This window comes from Callithrix jacchus, chromosome 13 (assembly GCF_049354715.1).
Source record: "Callithrix jacchus isolate 240 chromosome 13, calJac240_pri, whole genome shotgun sequence".
NCBI classification, from domain to species: Eukaryota; Metazoa; Chordata; class Mammalia; order Primates; family Cebidae; genus Callithrix; species Callithrix jacchus.
The window spans coordinates 24,457,926-24,480,883 of record NC_133514.1 but is presented as its reverse complement, the minus strand read 5'-3'; the positions used below and the strand labels follow the sequence as shown (position 1 = coordinate 24,480,883).

General features: G+C 36.0%; 1 protein-coding gene across 5 annotated transcripts in view; it reads left to right on the top strand.

Annotated features, from left to right (window-relative positions):
* The window catches only part of ZDHHC2 (zDHHC palmitoyltransferase 2), a 75,240-nt gene that overhangs the window by 46,663 nt on the left and 5,619 nt on the right, over window positions 1-22,958 (top strand). For all 5 annotated transcript variants that reach the window (XR_013525560.1, XR_013525562.1, XR_013525561.1 and 2 more), the window contains 6 exons: window positions 3,895-4,015; window positions 6,198-6,330; window positions 12,416-12,542; window positions 12,856-12,948; window positions 18,197-18,309; window positions 20,425-20,499. Coding sequence is in view for 2 of the 5 variants with exons in the window: in XM_035270205.3 (XP_035126096.2) it covers window positions 3,895-4,015; window positions 6,198-6,330; window positions 12,416-12,542; window positions 12,856-12,948; window positions 18,197-18,309; window positions 20,425-20,465 (628 nt within the window). In the remaining 3 variants the exon portion in view is untranslated. The remainder of the gene's footprint in view (window positions 1-3,894; window positions 4,016-6,197; window positions 6,331-12,415; window positions 12,543-12,855; window positions 12,949-18,196; window positions 18,310-20,424; window positions 20,500-22,958) is intronic.

The window sequence follows — 22,958 nt, the reverse complement described above, 5'->3', positions numbered from 1 at the left end:
GTTAGCCCAGAACAAAGTGTTTTCTTTGGATGCATGTGCATAAATATAGAGATTCCAAAATACGTCACAGAAATATACACAAAGATGTACATGTAAATTATACATAGTACCTCACTGGAAGGTGCTAATAAAGAATTAAGTCATCTAAAGCTTTAACAATTATTTTACACAAAACTTAAGGAGTAGAAAAGCAACTACACAAATACACAAATGCACAGATAAGTTTAAAAAAAAGTTCCCACTTAGAATTCATTAGTATTTGCTAGTATTTATAAGTCCCAAAATTAGGTAACTTAATAGAGGATTCTTTGAAATATCTGAATAGTAAGGTTAATTTTCCTTCCTTTCCCTCATCTTGGTGTATACATGTCTCTGACTGTCATGCCCCAATTGCTGGCTGGGTTGGATTTGGGCATGAGTAATACTTATTCTTCAAGCCTTCTTCCAGGGATGACCCTACAGAAAGGTAGACATCCCCACAAGTCCACAGTAGGTACGAGGTGAAATATATGTAGGGAATGGTTCTCTTTGCAGCAGGAAAGATTCCTAGGGAAATGTATAGATGACCGTATCCTGTATCTCTCACCAGTATACCCCTTTCTTTTCTCCACCTTGATTTTCTTCTTTAAAGCCGTCAAGCTAGTAAACTCCTATGAGAATGGCATTTTTGGGTCAGGTGCGGTGGCTCACGCTTGTAATCCAAGCCCTTTGGAAGGCCAAGGTGGGCAGATCATGGTGAGGTCAGGAGATTGAAACCATCCTGGTGATACAGTGAAACCCCATCTCTACTAAAAATACAAAAAAATTAGCTGGGTGTGGTGGCACATGCCTGTAATTCTTGATACTCTTGAGGCTGAAGCAAGAGAATTGCTTCAACCTGGGAGGCGGAGGTTTGCCATTTTAGTATTTTTTCTAAATCAAGAGTTAATTTGGCCCCATGAGAAACTTAACAATTTGATAGACTTTCCAGTTTTCACAGATCCTGTTAAATAAGTGAAGGAAAACAACAGAAATGAGACCCTATAATTTTTGAAAATAGATTCACGTGGCATAACTACGTGCTGTTGCTCCGCCTTTAGGTGGCAGTGTGAGAAGGTGAATGAACTGACTGATAGATACCTTTAATGTCTATGTCAAGTTGTTCACTTCCCCATCACTTCCGTTGCTGAATCCACTGTCCTCGCCACTATCGTAGCTCTGGGTACTCCCTTGCAGAAAGCAGCAGTCATGTTGACTTGTGCAGGATTTGATGCCAAGGGCCTAATACTCACTTGGTGCTAGCTGAATGAAGCAGCCATCATATTTAATTTTTTCATTTCAAATTAAAATTTTAAATTAAAAAGTCTATAGCTAATAGCATGCTTTTGGTTCCAAATTCAAAAATAAAGCAGGTGGACATGTTCTTCCCAGTCCTTCTCTCCACCTTCTTCCCCTAAACACAGAGAACCAGTGTTGTTAATGCGATGGCACTTCTCAGATATCAATATGTGTGTGTGTGTGTGTGTATGTGTGTGTGTGTGTGTGTGTATGTGTGCATAGCCTCCATACCCCCCCTTTCTTTTTAGTAGAAGTAACTACACTTTTGACTGAATCTGTTTCTTTTTATTTTCTTCACTTGATATTTCCTGGAAATGTTTCCATATGAATACATAGAAAGTCTTTTTCTGCAGGCTTGGTGTGAACATATTAGTCTAATTAACAGTCACTTATTTAAAAACTTCTAGGATGTTCTCAGACCTGGTGGCAACCTTTTTATATGGGTAATTTAAACAGGTCTCTTGAACCTTAACATCTGTCACCTTTGAACATTTGAAACATTAGATCAACAATACCTCTTTATTTTTCAATGACTTCTCAATCTCTCCTCTGGCCACTTAAGATTACCAACCAGAATTCTGGGGTTCAATGTCATACTATGTTTTAACTAAAACAGATTTTATACTATTTGATTTATTGGGTTTTCTATCAAAGTGTTTTATTCCTTTACTATAAAATTTTAGTTAATTAAGTATATAATATTAATAATATGTTCACATGCTTGCCAAAGATTAGGTAACACAAATAAAAGCAAACTATTTGAGCTTTGATTTATTGAGTGCCAATTATGTTCTAGAGGCCATGCATATAATCTGTAACACTTTTAACAGTGACAGAAAGAAGTAGAAATTATTTGTCTCATTTTAAAGGGGAAAAAAATGAGGCTCAGAAAAGAGAAAGAGTGGGCTCAAAGTCACAAAGGAAATTTTTTTTGGACTTCAGGGGCCACACTTCTTCCAATATATTATGTCCTTTTTCCAATTTAAAGTCAGAAAGCAATTTCCCAGAAACAGAGCCAATAGCTGTGTTTTACACAGAACTTAAACAACATAAGAAGGATGTTTACCTAGAACATGTTTTGTTTCTCCATATGAAATCATTAGCTAATTCTGCATGGGTGTTGTATCACATTGACACAAGGTCATTCAGTAATGCCCTTGTCTTTATAAAAAGGAAATTAAAAACTTCGATAGAAAGAAAGTGAGCCTTTAAGTTGGAGGTAAATGATGAGAACATATGGACACAGAAGAGGGAACAACACACACTGGGGCCTTTTGGAGGGAGGAGGGTGGAAAGAAGGGGACTAAGAGAAACAACTAATGGGTACTAGGCTTAATGCCTGGGTGATGAAATAATCTATACCACAAACCCCTGTGACTCAAGTTCACCTGTGTAACAAACCTGCACTTGTATCCCAAAACTTTAAGTAAAATTGAATATAAACAAATAATGTTTAAAAGGAAAATCTTTAAGAGAAAGAAAATGAGCTTAAAAATGAATTGTATTTGTACTTGTTTATTGATATGATAGTTTGAGTAATCTCCCACTCACTTTGGAGTGAGAACTGAGATTTATAAATTTCCATATTTGGAATTATAGCCTATTTAGAGCTGAATTTTGGAAATGACCTCAGAGTGCTTATCTTATAGATAAAGAAAATGAAATTCTTCTTTTTTTTTTCTTTTTGAGACTGAGTTTTGCTTTGTTGCCAGGCTGGAGTGCAGTGGTGTGATCTTGGCTCACTGCATCCTCTGCCTACTGGGTTCAAGCAATTCTCTTGCTTCAGCCTCCCTAGTAGCTGGGACTACAGACATGCGTCACCATGCCCAGCTAATTTTTGTATTTTTAGTAAAGATGAGATTTCACCAGGCTGGGACAGGATGGGCCAGGATGGTCTCAATCTCTTGATGTCGTGATCCGCCCACCTTGGCCTCCCAAAGTGCTAGGATTACAGACGTGAGCCACCTTGCCCAGCCACGAAAATGAAATTCTAACAGATGATTTCACTTTCTCCGGCCACAGCATTATTTAGTGTCAAATGGGCATTCTGACCCAGCTGTCTTAACGGCCATTCCTACTTCTTTTCTTAAAGTTCCCATTTAATAGACGTTGGCAGTCTGCTTGCTTCAGTGATGCCATGCAGAGAATAATTTGTGAAAAATTTCATTTAATTTGGGAACACTTGAAAGATTTTAACTTAATTAATCATAGTTGAAAATCAAACCCAAAGATAGCATAGAGGAAGGGTTTAGTAAATTCACCTAATCTGCCTGGCCGGATTAGGGTCTCACAGGCTCTGTGCTTTGAGGAATGCATATAATTGCATAATTTGACATTACATGCAGTTACATTGCTTATGACTGATTAAAGAAATATTAGATATCATGTTTTGTAAATATAAACATGTTTTTTAGTGAAATAGATTTTAAATGATTGTATGCTTAAAGAAATCATGAGTCATATTTAAAGAAATGCCAATAAATTAAAAGTGAGAGGAAGCTAAACGCTTCCTTGAGCATATGCAAATGTAGGTTGAAGATGTAAACCTCATTGGAAATGTTTTTGTTTTATTTACAGGGTGAACAATTGTGTTGGATTTTCAAATTACAAGTTCTTCCTCCTTTTCTTGGCTTATTCTCTGCTCTACTGCCTTTTTATTGCAGCAACAGATTTACAGTATTTTATCAAATTTTGGACAGTAAGTCATTAACTTGGTAACTTTTTTAGTATACAAAAATAGATAATACAGACTTTTCAGGACAGAATTATTTCAGACACTGATTTTATAGACTAGAGCTCATTGACATGCAGTTAGTCTTCATTATTCAGCAGATTCTGTATTTGTTAATTAACTTACTAAAATGTAGTTGTAACCCCCACATCAGTACTGACAGCTTTCATGGTCATCTGCAGACCTGTGCAGAGTGGCAAAAACATTGAGTTGCCCCGGTGCCCGTTCCCAGTTGAGGTTGAACAAGACGATGCTTTTGCCTTCTTGCTTCAGCTCTCATACTGTAAACAAGTGTGCTTTCCACAGTCTATTTAGTGCCATGTTTTTTTTTTTTGCATTTTTGTGCTTTTTGTTGGTGATTTTGCTGTCAAAAAAAGGTCTTCAAGTGTAGTGCTAAAGTGTGTTCTAGTGTTTCTAAACTAGTTTTCTTTAAACTGATGGGACTTGTGGAGAAAATACATGTGTTAGATAAGCTTAATTCAGGCACGAGTTATAGTACTGTTAGCTATGAGTTGTATATTAACAAATCAATACTGTATATTAAATAAGGTCTATTTAAGCAGAAACACACATGAAACAAGGTTATACATTCGTCAGTTGTCAAAGATGCTTTGACCAGAAGTTCATGGAAACCTAACCCTGCATTTTCCCTAGGAGCAGTGGTTCATTATTCACACATTCAGTGTTTGTGGCAACTTTATAAAACTTTATAGTACTGCGAATAACGAGAATTGATGACTCTATAAGATTTTTTTCAGTATTTAAAAATATAAGTATTTTCCTTATGTTTAAGAAGATTACTTTTAAACTGTTATGGCTATAATGTCCTTATGCCTATAATGTCCTGAGTTTTTATTCAGTACTGCTTGATTAGCTTTAAACACTATATATTTTTAATGTAGGCAAAAATAAATCAAAATTGAGGATTTAAAATATCCAGAGTTTCTCCTTGTGAACACCAAATGACAGTAAAAAGCAGTTTATTTGCTGCCAGGATTGATTTATTGTTTTCATTAAATTGTCTTTATTATGAATTTCTAAATTGCTAGGTCACTTATGTGAGATTTGAACCAAATTTAATTCCAAAGAGTTATTGAATGCCTACTACATGCCAGTTATCTTGCTAAGCATAGAAGGACATGGTGAAGAGACCTGCTGCTAGCCCTCAAGGATTCGTTCAGAGTTTAGCTTAAAAAATGATCCCTAAAGAATGTCTAGAACATTACCTCACTGCTCCTCATTCTTGTGGATGATTTTAGTTTCAAACCACAAATATATTTGAAAAGGAACAACCAAAATTTTCACTGTGTATCAAAAACTACTGTTGCTGTCGAAAACTATCAGTGAGGTCTTGTGACCTGTATCAATCTGTCAGATACTACAGGGTATTAAAACATGAGGACAGTTTATCAGAAGAGCCACCTCCTGGCAGCCGCGGTGTTTCACTACGTGTCCATAGCCCCAAGCCCTCCATTCTAGAGCCCTTCAGGTCTCTTTGGCATTATAAACAATGAGAGTGTAATGGGTTTTCTTTGAGATGGACTGTTTCAGCCCATGGATATTAAGATTTATTTTAGACAGGTGTTATGCACTGGTGTTGATCTTTTCTGTGGTGCCATTATTTAAGATAGATTGAAGCATTATTGTGAGTGTGTTGTTACATGTATTCATTTAGTTGATGCTGTTGTTTGTAGTAATTAATATAAAACATCAATAAGAATAGTAGCCAAATTGTGCCAGTTAACCTTCATTTTCTGGCATTATAATAAAACTGTTTAAACATTTGTGAATCTGTAGTATGTTAACAAAACATATTCAGGTAATAAATTTAAAACTACATTTTATAGTTCCATTTAGTTTACTTCCTACTATTACAGTTTATACATATACTGCCATAAATTTTCTGTGATTTAGTTACAAAAAACATTCTAAATTTTAATATAATTTTCATATATATTCATATTCTAGTAAACATTTAATCTGATGAAATATATACGTATTTTTCCTAAAGTTTTAACATAAAGCCACATATCTTTTTTCATGTCTGGATTTAAGAAAATTTTTAAGCAAAAACTTACTAATTTACTTATAAAATAGGGGAATACATATCCCTTTGACAAAACATTTTATTTTCTTCCTTTCTTTATAGAATGGTCTACCTGATACTCAAGCCAAGTTCCATATTATGTTTTTATTCTTTGCTGCAGCTATGTTTTCTGTCAGCTTGTCTTCTCTGTTTGGCTATCATTGTTGGCTAGTCAGCAAAAATAAATCTACATTAGGTGAGTATCCAATTATTGTAGTTGAGAGAACTTTAAATACATATACCAACATTCACTGACAGTTGCTATGTGATTAAATGCCAACCTGTCCTGAAATGGTAAAAATCATTCGTATTTCCCTCATTTGTTTTAATATGTCACTTACACACATGCAGCTTTGCTCATTCCATATATTTATTGATCGTCTCTTATATATATATACAGTAGTGAACAGGGGCAAAACAGTCTAGTTAGGAGCACAAAAATTAATAACCAAACATTAAAGTGATTACAAAATGCAAAGTGCTTCGAAGAAAATAAGTAGGATGCTGAGCTATGCATAAAAGGCTGGGGATGGTGGAAGAGAGCCTATGTAGAATGAGTGATCAGGGGAGAACTTATCAGAACAAAAAGTACTTAACCTAAGAAGTCAGCTCTAGGAAAAAAGCCATAGCATCTATGTTTGAAAGCCATACAGATATCAGACACAGCAAAAGCAGTGCTTAGAGGGCCAATGCATAGCTGAAATACCTATATTAAAAAAAGAAATACCTCTGTTGATAACATCATACCTTAAGGAACTAGAAAAAAAGCAAAGTAAAACCAAAGCCAGCTGAAGAAAGGAAATAATAAAGATAGGAGATGGTACAGATAGAGAATTAAAAAATAGAAAACAATAAAATCAATAGTGGATTCTTTTAAAAAAATATCAACAAATATGACATCCCTTGGCTAGCAAGAGAAAAAGAGATTTATCACAAAACTCCGAAATGAAAGTGAGGACATTACTACTGACTTTATGGAAATAAAAAGGCTAAGAAAATGCTATGAACTACTTTCTGTCAAAAAATTAGGCAACCTAGATAAAGTGGACAAATTTCCAGAAATACACAAACTATCAAATTAACTCAAGAAGAAATAGAAAGTCAGAGCAGATCCTGTAAGAAATAAAGTGATTGGTCAGTAATCAAAAAAACCGCACAACAAAGAGAAAAGCCCAGAACATAATGGCTTAACTGATGAATTCTGTGAAACACTTAAAGAAGAATTAACTTCTCAAACTCTGCTAAACATTAGAAGAGAAGGGGATACTTTCTAACTGATTCTATGAGGCCAACATTACCCTTATACCAAAGTCAGAGACAAAGACATCACAAGAAAACTAGAGACCAATATGAATATAAATGGAATGATTGTTAACAAAATATTAGCATACTGAATCCATAAACACATTAAAAGGATAAAACACAGCCATGATCAAGAGGAATTTTTCCCGGGAATGCAAGAGTGGTTCAGTATATGAAAATCCATCAGTGGTAATATACCACATTAATAGAATGAAGGAAAAATACACATGATCATCTTAATTAATGCAAAAAAAGTAATTAACAAAATCCAACATTATTTTATGATTAAGAAAAATTGCACTTAAACTAAGAAAACAAAGGAACTCCTTCAACTTGAAGAGGAGATAAAGGGCATTTGTGAGACTTCTACACCTAACATCATACACAATAGTGTTAAAACCGAAAGCCTTTTTTCTAAGATCAGAGATTAGAAACACCAAGGATGCCCCTTTTCACTACTCCTTTTCAACATTGTACATAAGTTCTAGCCAGAGTAATTAGTCAAAGAAATAAAGGTATCCAAAAGAAATAAGTAAAACTATTTTAATTTATGGATAACGTGATCTTATGTATAGAAAACCCTAAGGAAGTCATAATAAAAATGATTAATAAGCAAAATATGAAAGTTGCTTGATTTAGAATCAGTATGGGGAAAATCATTTATATTTCTGTACACTTAGCAATAAACTATCCAAAAAGGAAATTAAGAAAACCCCATTTGAAAAGGCATCCAAACAAATAAAATACCTAGAAATAAATTTACCAAGGAGGTGCATGCAACACGAATAATACACTGAAAACTCAAAACATTGCTGAACAAATTAAAGAAGACTTCCAATGTTCATAGGCTTCAAGACCTTATATTGTTAAGATGGCAATAATACCCAAAGTGTATTTACAGTGACATTTTAAAGGCTTTTGTTTTGCATAAATGGAAAAGCCAATTCTCAAGTTCATGTGGAATTGCAAGAGGCCCCACGTAATTAAAACAATATTCACCAGAAAAAGAACAAACTTGGAAGACTTACATTCTTGATTTCAAAACTTGCTATAAAACATTCAGTGATCAAAACAGTGTGGTGCTGGCATAAGGATGGATGTACAGATAAATAGAATAGAATTGAGAGTCCAGAAATGAACCCATACATCTTTAGCCAACTGATTTTTAACAAGGGTGCCAAAACCATCCAATGTGGAAAGAATAATATCTTTTTTTTTTGAGACGGAGTTTTGCTCTTTTTACCCAGGCTGGAGTGCAATGGCGCGATCTCGGATCACAGCAACCTCCGCCTCCTGGGTTCGGGCAATTGTCCTGCCTCAGCCTCCCGAGTAGCTGGGATTACAGGCACGCGCCACCATGCCAGCTAATTTTTTGTATTTTTTTAGTAGAGACGGGGTTTCACCATGTTGACCAGGATGGTCTCGATCTCTTGACCTCGTGATCCACCCGCCTCGGCCTCCCAAGAATAATATCTTTGAGTTGCGTGAGAACAACTCAGTATCCATATGGCAAAAAAAAAAGAAAAAAAAAAAAAAAACTTGCACCTCTACCTCTACCATTCACAAATATTAAGTCAAAATGGATCAATGACCTAAATGAAAGAGCTAAAATTGTAAACTCTTAGAAAAAAAATAGAGGGATAAATCTTTAGGACTTTGAATATGACAATGAATTCTTAGATATAACATCAAAAGCATGAGCAACAAAGAAAAAATAGGTAACTTAGATTATCAAAATTAAAAATCTACATGCATTAAAATACACAGTAAAAAGATAATCTGCAGAAAAAGAAGAATATTTCCATCCAATTCATTATCTGATAAGGGCCTACTATCCAGAATATGCAAAGAAATCTTATAACTCAACAACAAAAAGATACAAACACCCAAGTTAAAACATTGGCAAAGAATTTGAATAGACATTTAAACAAACCTTCCTCCAAAGAAAATATATAAATGGGGAAAATAAAATTTTAGGTTTTTCGTTTCAGCATTATTCAAAGAGAATATTTAGTATTATGGAAGGAATGTTGATGACCTTGTTCAAGACTCACTCTGTCATTTACTTATTGTGTGGTAAATCCCAGTACAGAAAAATAGGCTCAACATCATTAGTCATTAGGAAAGTGCAAATCAAAACCACATCGGGGTACCACTTTACACTCGCTAGGATGGCTACAATTAAAAATAAGGTCTTGGTGAGGATGTAGAGAAATTGAAACCATCCTACGTTGCTGGTGGGAATATAAAATGGTGGGACCTGGTGAAAAATAGTTTGGCAATTCTTTTAAAAGTTAAACATAGGGGACTCCATGTTTGGGTCCCCTTCCACGAACACTCCCTTTGTGGAAGCTGTTTTTCTCTCTCCTGGATTTCCCCTCTGGAGTCCCCTTCCACACTCCCTCGTGAAAGCCTGTCTTCCCCTCCTAAACTCCATCTCTCTCTATTCCCTTCCACTCAGTGTGGAAGCTGCATTCCTCTCCTGGATTCCATCTTTCTCGATTCTCTCACTCGGTGTGAGAGTTAGCTGTTTCTTTCTCTTTTCTTCTCCTGTTTCTCTCTCCTTAAATAAATCACTTTCTATGAAAAAAAAAAAGTTAGAATTACCATATGAACAAGCAGCTCCACTCCTGGGTATATACCCAAATAGAATTGAAAATAGGACTGAAAGAGATACTTGTATACCGCTGTTCATAGCAGCACTATTCAAAACAATCTACCCCTTTTTTTTTTTGAGACAGAGTTTCGCTCTTGTTACCCAGGCTAGAGTGCAATGGCGCGATCTCGTCTCACCGCAACCTCCGCCTCCTGGGTTCAGGCAATTCTCCTGCCTCAGCCTCCCGAGTGGCTGGGATTACAGGCACGTGCCACCATGCCCAGCTAATTTTTTGTATTTTTAGTAGAGACGGGGTTTCACCATTTTGACCAGGATGGTCTCGATCTCCTGACCTCGTGATCCACCCGCCTCGGCCTCCCAAAGTGCTGGGATTACAGGCTTGAGCCACCGCGCCCGGCCTAAATGCCCATCTAAGGATGTAGAAAATATGGCATATCTATAAAATGGAATATTAACCGTACAAAGGAACGAAGTCCTGATACATACTACATATATGTCATATGTAGTAGGAACCTTGAAAACATGCTAAGTGAAAGAAGCCAATCACAAAAGATTATATACTATATTCTCATTTTTATGAAATATCCAAAATAGATCCATAGAGAAAAATCACATTAGTGATTACTAGGGAATGAGAAGACAGGGGAGTAGGGGGAGTGACTGCTTAATGGATATGGAGTTTCTTTTGGAGTGATTAAAATAGTTAGACATTTCATATTGGTGACAAGTTGCATAAAATCATGAATATATTACTTTCTGTTGAATTGTCCACTTTAAAAAGGCTAATTTTACATTCTGTGAATTTCACCTCAATTGCAAATAAAAGGTCCTACAGGAAAAAAGAAAAAAAACTAGGAATATTTGAGAAACACGCCATGTGGCTGAAGCATAGGAAGCTTAAGTTGAGAAATATATTAATGAGGTTTGAGACGTAAGCAAGGACTAAGCTATGTAGAGTTTCTAGGCTAAGGTTAGGAGTTTCAGAATGTAACCAGTACTACAAATGCTTATGATCATAAAGGACACTCCAAGCTGCGAGCTTCAGTTATTATAATATGCAGTGAGGATTAATTATAGTGAATAGACAATTAATGTTCATTTTCAGAATTCTGAAATGAATCATTACGTTACAGAATTCTGAAATGAAATCATGACACCAAATACTATTAGGGTGAAAATATTGGTAAAATAAAGTAATTTCTAAGCCTGGGAATCTTATTTCAAATTATAATTCTCAAAAGTAAATTAATTGTTTCTAGAAGTTTTTAACTTCTGGAAACTTCTAGATTTAACTTGTAGCACTGAAAGTACTTCCCCTGGATAATATGGTTCGCTGAAATGTTTTAGAAAAAATTATATATCCCAGAATGAAGAATGCTAAGGATCTTGCAAATGACCACATTTTTTTTCATAGTGCCTAACTCTGCTAGTTAGATTTTTTTTAATATAATGGATAAAAATCATGTATTTCCATGTTCATACTCCAAAAATAAAATTTTAGATTTTGCATTTCAGCATGATGCAAGAAAAAAAATGTATTTTTGAAGGAATGTTAATGACCTTCTTCAAGTCTCACTCTGTCATTTATTTTTTGTGTGACCTTAGGCAAGTCCAAGAGCCTCTCTGAACCAGCTTTCATATGCAGAATGGCCAGATGCAGTACATGGTTCTGCACTGGATCCTGGTTTGGACAAACTAGATTTAAAGTACATTTTATAGTCAGTTGGAAACATTTTATTAGCCAAGAAGCAATTTCAGTGAAATTGGAAAATGCTTTGCCAGGCATGGTGGCATGGCACCTGTAGCCCCAGCTACTTGGGAAAGTGAGGCAGAAGAATCACTTGAGCCCAGGAATTGAAGGCTACAGTGAGCTGTGATACCACTGTACTCCACCCTGGGCAACAGAGTGAAACTCACTCAGAAAAAAAAAAAAAAGGAAAATGGATTTACTTAAAAACAAAGGTTGTAGAATGAATGTGAAGAATAGTCTCTTTTTTTTTTAAACCCTGGAGATATGTGTATGTATATCTGTGGATCCATTCATTTATCTGTTGACCAAAAGATCCAGAAGACCAGAAAATGCAGTTTTAATGAGTTTGCTAGTTTGTATTTTCTAATTTTCTATGATGCACATGTACTGTTATAATAAAAAGGGTTTATTTTAAAATTAAAATAGATATATCCTACGATATTTTAAAACAGAATGGACAACCTATATTTCAGGGCTGTTGATAGGTACATAAGCACTCACAGTCAGCTAGCCATTGATTTTCAGAGTTTCTTCATTTAATTATTGCTAAATATTCATGATTACTAGTAAATATGTTCTTTACTCACGTGATTGCTTTACCATGTTTTGTAGAGGCATTCAGAAGTCCAGTATTTCGACATGGAACAGATAAGAATGGATTCAGCTTGGGTTTCAGTAAAAACATGCGGCAAGTTTTTGGTGATGAGAAGAAGTACTGGTTGCTACCCATTTTTTCAAGGTACTTTTTTTGTGAAAATTTTCAGGCTTTAAACTAATGAAAGTAATGTGGCAAAAGATAATTTCAGGAAGAGAGTCTAGTTCCATAGGCTTGTAATTCTATGTAGGAACTCTTGTTTTTTAGAAGTATGATTCACTACACTATCAATGTGAAAATTAGTTAATTCATCTTCCTAATCACTATGTTGAAGCCAATGTCTGATACACATTTTTTTGCCTATAATATACCATGTTCTGCTCTCAGACATGAGCATTTTAACAAGGATTCACCCTGTTTTCTTTTGTTCCATTCTAAGTTTTTATTTTAATTCTAGTCTAGGTGATGGCTGCTCCTTTCCAACTTGCCTTGTTAACCAGGATCCTGAACAACCATCTACTCCCGCAGGGCTGAATTCCACAGCAAAAAAGTAATCTCATATTTTTCTTTTCATCTTACTTATAAATAATATACCATATTGTGTCTTTTGGTTATATGTTCCTTTGAAAAAAAATTAAGAACGTAAGAAAATTCACTGCAATGGTTTCTACCTGAAATGAGGGAAAAAAGAAAGTATGATTGAAGAAGGATACATTGGGAACTTCAATTATACTTGTAAAATGCTGTTATTAATCTAAGTGACAAGTAAAAAGGTATTCTCTATACATCAGGTAGGCAGACAGGGTAATATTGACGCTGACCTGCCATGTCTTTCCTTTCTGTGATAACTGTTAGAGTAAAGAAATCAGGCTTTTGGAGATCAAATGGATCCCCTGACACCTTCTTGACAATTTCATTAGAATGTATATTATGGCCTTATTGCTCTTGAAAGACCTCTGGGGATTATCTGAGCCATTTCTCTAGAGAGAGAAGCCAAGAAACTTGGAAATTCATTGTCTGGAGACTTTTGTTCCAGTTTTAAGTTTGTTTGATTCCAGACTATCAAGAATTTGAGGATGGCCACTGAAAGACTGACATTTGATTCTGAACTTGCTACTAACTGGCAAAAGGAAAAATACTACTTAAACTTTTAAAATGCTATGTATGAATTTTTAATGGTTTGAAATATCAATGTTTATATTTTTGTGACACATTTGAGTACAACCGTTCCTCTGATTTTTAAATGAAAGCCAACAGCAAAAGCACAACCATAATATCATTCTTTATTAAATGTTAGAGCTTTACTTAGTTGCTGCAGTGCCGCACACACAAGGCCCACACCAACACTCCATATTGAACATTTCTCATTGATCACAGTACCTTTTCCTAGGGAGCCTGGAGTGACCCCATAAACCTCAAAGCAGTGTTCCTGGTAGCTATCCGAAAGTCCTTTTTGTTCTTGTTGTTTGTTTGTTTGTTTTTGTTTTAGTTTTGAGACAGGTTCTCACTTGTCGCCCAGGCTGAAGTGCAGTGGCATGATCATGGCTCACTTCAGCCATGACTGTCCTGGGTCAGGTGATCTTCCTGCTTCTGCCCTTTTAAATTGGGAATTAAATTTAAAAGGAATTTAAATTGAAAATCGTTTTAAATTGTCAAAAGAATTGAAAGGTATTTGTTACCCCATCCCTAGAGTGAGCTCTGTATAGGCCAGACTCTACTAGTTAGTGAAGGGGCCCAGTTGATACATTTCACAGGGACATTCAAGGGTATCAGAGTTTTTTACTAAGTCATGCCATAATCCCACAGATCTAAATGTTTATGGTTTTTCATATACCTTAATGCAGAAAAAAATCTAGTTTTAATAAATTATTCAGAATATGTTTAAAGCTTTTACAAAATTTAATAGTAGTTTATAATACTTTTTTGCCCTTTGTGTTTTTTTTTTATAATTTAAGAAATTATTTTGGTTTTAGACATAGTATTTCGCCTTCCACTAAGGGTACCATAAGATTGGGGAGAACTCTTAGTTTTGACATGGTTACCTGACTAGGTGATCTTGAAGAGGTCAAGTAGTCTTTTGAGGCCTCTGTTTCCTTTCCTTTGAATGTTGAGATCAGATTTTGACAGCTGAAGTCTCTTTCTTCTTCAGAATTCTACCATCTCCCATGTTTAGCCCATATAAACTTTGTGTGGCAAGTTCTGCTCTCTTCTGTATTCCAGAGTTGAATATCTTGCCGTCCACTAGACACACCCACTTGGACACCTAAAAATCGTCTCCAACTAAACAGATTCAAAGCAGAACTTTGAATTTGAGATTCCCAGCCATGTGTACTGTCATCACCACCCTAAACCAGATTCTCCTCCATTCTTTCATATATCAGTGTTAGGGACCTCCATTCTCCCAGGTGTTCAGGCCAGAAACTGTGGAGTCATTCTAGATTCCCCTCTTTGAATTACCTTGTATTTACTCCATGTGCAAATCCTAGCAGATGTCTCTGACATCTATAATCTGAATACTTTCTTCCCACCTACAAAGCGGCTTTCCAGTCCAAGTCCTCAACACTGCTCCCATGGATTACTTCAGTAGTTTTCTAACTGATCTAATATTTTTGCCCCACTCCAGTCTATTTTCCATTCAAAATATAAGTCAGCTTGTGTCACTCTTCTGCTGAAAGCTGTTAGTTTCCCATCTTACTCCAAATAAAAGCTACTGACTGTCCTTACCATCACTTAACAAGACTCTCTGATCTGACCCCAGTCTTTTTCTTTTCTTTTCTTTCTTCCTCTCTCTCTCTCCCTTTCTTTCTTTCTTAGAGAGTCTTACTGTCCCTATTAAAACAAGTTAATAGCTATCTCTATTATCAGCCTGTTATCCAGGCTGGAGTACAGTTGTGTGATCATAGCTCACTGCAGCCTCAAACTCCTGGGCTCAAGCAATCCTCTCACATTGGCCTGGATGTCATTCGTTTTGACTTTCCTTTCACTCACAATCCTCAGACCCCACAGATCTTGCTGTTTCTCAAATGGACGAAGCATTTTCCTTTTGTAGTGCCTCGTACTTGCTAAGTAGGTTTCCTTACCATTCCTCCAGATCTGAGTGGTCTGTCTTCTCTTCATTTGTATTCTGTTCAGCGGTAACTTCAGAATAGAGGCAATCTTTGATAACCCTTTGTAAAATAGTAACTTTCTTCACCACTTCCTGTTAATGTAATTTTTCTCCTTTCCTTTCCTCTCCTCTCCTCCCCTACCCTCCCTTCCTGCCTTCTTCCCTTTCCCTTTCCCTTTCCCTCCTCTCCCTTCCTTCCCTCCCCTCCCCTCCTCTCTGTTGTCTCCTCCCCTCCCCCTCTTTCTTTCTTTTCTTTTTTTCTTTCTTCTCTCTCTCCTTTTATTTTTCCTTTCCTTTCCTTTTATTTTATTTTATTTTTGGGACAGAGTTTCACTCTGTCACCCAGGCTGGCATGCAGTGACATGATCTCTGCTCACTGCAACCTCCACCTCCCAGGTTCGAGCGATTCTCTTCCCTCAGCCTCCTCAGTAACTGGAATTATAGGTGCACCACCATACCTAGTTAATCTTTGTATTTTCAGTAGAGATGGAGTCGTACCATGTTTGCCAGGCTGGTCTCAAACTTCCTGATGTCAATTGATCCACCTGCCTCAGCCTCCCAAAGTGCTGGAATTACAGGCCTGAGTCCCGGCGTCCAGCCTGATTTTTTTTTTTTCTGTTGTCATAGCTCTTATTATCACCTTTCTCTCTCTCTCTCCAGATAGATAAATAGATAGATAGAGATATATAATTTATTTATTATTCTTCCTCAATTGCAGTGAAATTTCCATGAGAACAAAAACTTTGTTTATTAAAGTAACAGGTACTCAATAAGTATTGTTGAATGAATGGATTCTTGACCTTTGCTAGAGTCCTGTAGTGGTAATGAATCTTCAGAGTTCCTAAACCAGGATCTAGTTAGTCTTCTGTACCTGTTATATGGTCCCTTTCTTGAAGAATGATAAAAATTAAAGTAAGATTTTTTATATGAGCATATTTAAACCTGTGTGGAGATATACCCTTTTCTATTTTTTAAGACTTACCTCTAAAATTTTAATAAGGAATTGTTAAAGCTGCACAAAATTGAAGTATTCTAAAATTTTAGATATGACATAATTAAGGAGAAAAAGCATACCCATATATCCTTAAAAAACATAGTAGTTGCTATATATAATTGAACTCAAATATGTGAAATTATTCTTGAAATAATTTTAAGTAGTGTTTTCTTTTGAATACTATTTGCTATTTTGAAACATTCTGAAACATCATTAATAGTTTCTATGTCAGTGTTTCCTAAGTGAAATATTTTTGTTTATATTTTTTATGCCATCCAATATGTTGATGTGTGGCATTTCTACCTAAATTTTAAAGAAAATTCTTGGCCAGGTGCAGTGGCTCACACCTATAATCCCAGCACTTTGGGAGGCTGAGGTGGGTGGATCACAAAGTCAGGAGTTCAAGACCAGACTCACCAAAATGGTGAAACTGTCTCTAGTAAAATACAACAACAAAAATTAGCCAGGCATGGTGATACATGCCTGTAATCCCAGCCACTAAGGAGGCTGAGGCGGGAGAATCACTTGAACCTGGGAGGCAGAAGTTATAGTGAGCCAAGATCACACCATTACACTCCAGCCTGGACAACAGAGCAAGACTCCGTCTCAAAAAAAAAAAAAGAAAAGAAAAAGAAAAATCTTCTTAGAAGACGCCTCACTCCCCAACCTGAACATTGGATTTGTAAGATCTGATCATTTCAAATGATTTTTAATATTCCTACAAGATAGTTTGCTCAAATTTGTTGTTTCTGGGACTGAACATTGGGTTTGTAAGACTTGATAATTTCAAATATTTTTTAATAACCTGTGAGATAGTTTGCTGAAATTCGTTGTTTCAGTTTTATAGAAGAAGATAAGAGAACATTTTGTTCAAGACCATTTAGGCCACTTTAGAAGATGCAGGTCAGTTTTTCCTCAACTTCGTCTTCCTGCCGTCACATTCATATTTTCTTCCATGTCCATATATTACTTACAACGTTAATATTTTTCTCTATTTAAATTGGCACTTATGCTTATTTTTAAACCAAAGTTTATACCACGCTCATAAATGAGAAACTGGCATAACTTTCTATAAATAGAATATAACTTTAAAAATAGACCAGGTGTAGTGGCTCACCCATGTAATCCTAGCACTTTGGGGGGCTGAGGCAGGAGGATCAGTTGAGACCAGGCATTTGTGATCAGGCTGGTCAACACAGGGAGACCACTCTACAAAAAATAAAATAATTAGCTGAGGGCGGTGGTGTGGTCCCAGATACTCGGGAGGCTAAGGGGGAGGATTGAGCCAAGGTGGTTGAGGCCATGACTGGAACTCTGCACTCCAGCCTGGGCAATGGAGTGAGATTCTGTCTCAAAAATAAGTAAATACATAAAATTGATAATAAAATACTATTATTAAATTCCAACTACCTGCTAAAGCCTGGGACTGAGGACTATTCTCTGTATTAAAAATGGAGATTTGCTGGAGTTACAGATTGTCATCTTATTGTAATCAGAAGAAGGAAGAGACTGAAAAGAGAACACTTTTCTCACCGCGAGTCAGTGCTATTTAATGCCTTCTTCTTGTATTCCCCACATTATTTTGGGTACCTCCTGCAATCATCTTGAATCACAAGTGATTTGGGTTCTATACATTGAGAAACAAATCAACTTTACTATCAAAAATTAACTTATGATGATTATTATTCAATTATTCAGTCCCGAAAACCATCAGTTTCCTGCAAAACCATTGCGAGAGTCTCAGAGCCACCTTCTTACTGATTCTCAGTCTTGGATGGAGAGCAGCACAAACGCAGGAAAATGCAAAACTGGTAAGTGTGTGCTTGGTAGGCTGTCTTTTGATATATTTTATTTTTAGAAGGTAAACGTGTAAAAAAAATCCATTATATTACCTACAGACTTTTTCTTATTTTGTATTCAGACTCCCATTCCAAATTCAGAATTATTTTCAAAGAACTTCTATTCATGAAAATAGAATACCTTCTTTAATACCTGTTAGCAGCAGAAAATCATTTTGTGAAAGATGGATCTACATCGCCTTTCTTCTGTTTAAAAAACTAAATATTTATCACCACTCTGCAAATAAAATGATATAAGTAAATTCAAAATATAAAGTATAAAAATGAAAAAACTGCTATCAAATCAGATAGAAGATTGAAAAGTATCACTGAAAAGGATCTTAAATTATGCAGTTCTGTCTTTTACTCCAAGATTTCTGTCCAGTTTCAGAATGTCTAAGTAAAGTGGTTGTGCAATTATCATAACTTGAGCTGCCTGCGATTTCTTCATATCCCACTCACATACCATTTGTTACTGTTGTTGATTTTCATCTTTTGTTTCCTTCAGTCAGTGTAGTTCATTAGCAAGGAACAAGCAAGGCTTCAAAGTCAGACCTGATTTCAAATCCTAATTTGGACTTCTAGTAGTATGTGATATATTTGTTAAGTTACCTAATATCTTTTATACTTAGTTTTCTTATTTTCAAAAGACTACCTATTTCTCAGTGTTGGTAAGGAGTAGACAAAATAGGGAGATCATACATGCATGTGTGTGTATACATGTGTATACATGTGTGGTGTCCACATAAAGGAGTTAAAGCCATACATCTGTTATTAAGGTGTTATTAGCTAGGAGATCTTCAGCTTGACTACTGACTTTTTCTCCTTCATTTCTAGGCTTTTCAAATAAAACAGTAAATGTTTTAATGTGTAATGAACCAAAGTCAGGCAGCATGACTTTGGGATTTAGTGGTAGCAAAAAACAAATGGATAATCCCGAGTAAATATTCTAGTCATTATTTAATGTATTATCTTCTCCTAAAATATAAGCTTTATTTAAATAGTCTTTTTTATCTTTTTTTGAGATGGAGTCTCGTGCTATCACCAGGCTAGAGTGCAGTGGCACAATCTCAGATCACTTTAACCTCCACCCACTGGGTTCAAGCGATTCTCCTGCCTCAGCCTCTTGAGTATCTGGGACTACAGGTGCACTCCACCATGCCCAGCTACTTTTTGTATTTTTAGTAGAGACGGAGTTTCACCATGTTGGCCAGGATGGTCTCAATCTCTTGACCTCGTGATCCACCCACTTCAGCCTCCCAAAGTGCTGAGATTACAGGCGTGAGCCACTGTACCCAGCCTAAATAGTCTTATTTTTAACAAACATACATGATTTAACTATTCATAATTTGGTCACTCAGCCTTCAGACGTGCCATTTCACTTTCTAATCTATGGCAAGGAATAGGCATTGTCTAAACAAAAGTTGATCACACCAGTTTGTTCTTTGAATCCATCAGTTTCCTTAGAGGCAGAAAAGTGATATATAGTTGGGGGTCAATTGTTGAGAAGTGGAAAAACGACAAACTCCTCTTCTTCCAGAAAGGATTCATGTTTCATCTTATATAGTTTATATTAACATAGGAGTGGTTTCTTGATTTTCACATGCTTTTATAATTCTTTAGCATGTTCTATGAATTTTTTTGTTAGTTGAATGAATGACATGAAGAACTACTTAAAGTTTAAAATATGATGTATAGGAAGGAAAAGATACAGGAAAAATGAGGTGAGAAAGGGCTCAAAGATTGGTTTGACTAAAATGAGGTTGGTAGAGGAAGAATTTGGAAATGATGTAAGCTGATGTGAGCAGTGTGGGTCAATGTATCTTTCATTATTATGTTCCCCTACTTCCTCAGATGTATATTTCTATTTTCAGTGTATTGTGTGTGGGAGAGAGAGAGAGAGAGTTTGTAGCTGACACTGTATAAGGGGTGTGTGTGTGTTTCTATATAACCATCTTATACCTCCCTTATTATATACAGGACACCTTTGGAAGTCTACCAGGGGATTCATAATACATAGATGAATAACTAGTTTCTGTATACTTGTTCAAAGCAACCAAAAATGCTAACTTATGCTCTTTCATTAAGGTATGAGCAATCCTGCATTAACCATGGAGAATGAGACTTAACTCTTCAAGCAAGATAAATTCATGCTTTATAAAAGTACGATAATTTTCTCTTTATTGTTTTATATTTTTAACAGTCTTGTAATTTTCCTAGGGCAAACAGTTTCCGTAAACATTTTTACTTATTTGTGAGTGACTCATATAGAAGATCTTTTACCTGACTTGTGAGATTGTATTAGCCATGCTGGGGCCTCTGTGCACAGACCTAGCTTCAGTATTAGCTGGTATTTAGGTTAACTTGATGAATTATAGAATTAAGTTGATGAACAGAAGTCATTTTATAGTAATGCATTAAGTGGCAGGGATCAATCCTAAAATACTGAACTATACATAAAATTAATCTTGTCATTTTATAGGAAAATAGAATAATTGTTTTTAATTTTTTCATCTTTCAGAATATACAGTGGCATATCCTTGACCATCCATTAGCAGAATCTTACTGAGTCTAAATGCAGTACAATTATATCTCCTTAATGCACTCGTTGGCACACTGTCATTCCAATTTTGGGGTCATAGTAGGGCCTCATAGCATGTGTTAACCTTAAAATAATAGGTGTTCCAAATCATTTTCTTTAAACTTTATTTTTTTAAAACCTGCAGTTTCAAATCAGTTTCTTTAAAATATGATCTGGTTGGCCGGGCGCGGTGGCTCACGCTTATAATCCCAGCACTCTGGGAGGCCGAGGCGGGTGGATCACGAGGTCAAGAGATCGAGACCATCCTAGTCAACATGGTGAAACCCCGTCTCTACTAAAAATACAAAAAATTAGCTGGGCATGGTGGCGCATGCCTGTAATCCCAGCTACTCAGGAGGCTGAGGCTGGAGAATTGCCTGAACCCAGGAGGCAGAGGTTGCGGTGAGCCGAGGTCACGCCATTGTACTCCAGCCTGGGTAACAAGAGCAAAGCTTCGTCTCAAAAAAAAAATATATATATATATGATCTGATTATAAGCCTACAGTCAATAAAAAGCTACAATAAGGAACCCCTTTGGAACAAAAAACTTTAACAATTTACAGAGTTGAATATTAAAGATATCAAGATAACTCTCTATTTATAAAACTGCAATCTAGAATCCTAAAGTCTATTAAAAGAAGAGATCAGCGTGTAAAACAAGATTATTTGCATCAAAGTGTATGGATCTCTGTTTTTATTTGTTCTGGTTTTGATGAATTAGCCATGTATTAAAACAGCAAGATGCTTGTCTGGCAATTTGCCAGCTGACTTGTGTTTCATTTTGGGAAGACCAGTATCAGCTCTGAATACATTATGGTACAGTAGGTCACACTGAACGTAACTGGTTAAAATAGTGAAAATATAATATGAATTTGATTAAATAGCAAAGGGACATTATTAAATTTCTGAAAATAATTTTAGAATATAACTATGAGGCTAGGCACAGTGGCTCATGCCTATAATACCAGCACTTTGGGAGGCCAAGCGGGTGGATCACCTGAGGACAGGGGTTCCAGACCAGGCTGGCCAATATGGTGAAACCCCATCTCTACTAAAAATACAAAAATTAGCCAGGTGTACTGGCAGGTGCCTCTAATCCCAGCTACTCAAGAGGCTGAGGCAGGAGAATTGCGTGAACTGGGGAGGCAGAGGTTGCAGTGAGCCAAGATTGTGCCACTTCACTCCAGTCTAGGTGACAAGAGCAAAACTTCATCTCAAAAAATAATAATAATGTGCTATGAGTGTAATTTTAGAATGTAACTATAACAAATATGAGTCACTAGCCAATACCACAAATGAAATATTGTACAGAACATAGTTAAAACATAGAATTTCACAGGATTTTTTTTTTTTTTCAGTATTTTGAAATCAGTTACAATGACCATTGTTTTGAAGCTCAGAGCTATTAGGAATTTTTCTATGTGTTAAGTATTTTACGTATTTACATGGCAGTATTACATAAAAGCCATCTAGACTTCCCAGTATTTTGACATAATACCACTCTTGTGTTTGTTTATCTCCAACACCTTGCATAATGCCAGACACATAGTAGGTTCTGAACAAACATTCAACTGATAAGTGACAAAGTAAAAACATTGAAATTAAAAATTTGACAGAAACTTGATTTTATTAATTCAAATGACATTAGTAGTCATAATCACAAAATGGCAGCATGACTCAGCACTACAGACCTAAAAATATACTCCTGATTTTCTGATGTAATGTTTTCAATTCTGATCATATAACCAGTTTCAGTGACATGTTTTTTGTTGTTGTTGTTTTGTTTTTGAGACAGAGTCACACTCTGTCACCCAGACTGGAGTGCAGTGGAGTGATCTCAGCTCACTGCAGCCTCCACCTCCCAGGTTCAAGCAATTCTTCTGCCTCAGCCTCCTGAGTAGCTGAGACTATAGGCATGTGCCATCATGCCCGGGTAATTTCTGTATTTTTAGTGAAGATGGGGCTTCACCATATGGGCCAAGCTGGTCTCGAACTCCTGATCTTGTGATCCACCTGCCTCAGCCTCCCATAGTGCTGGGAT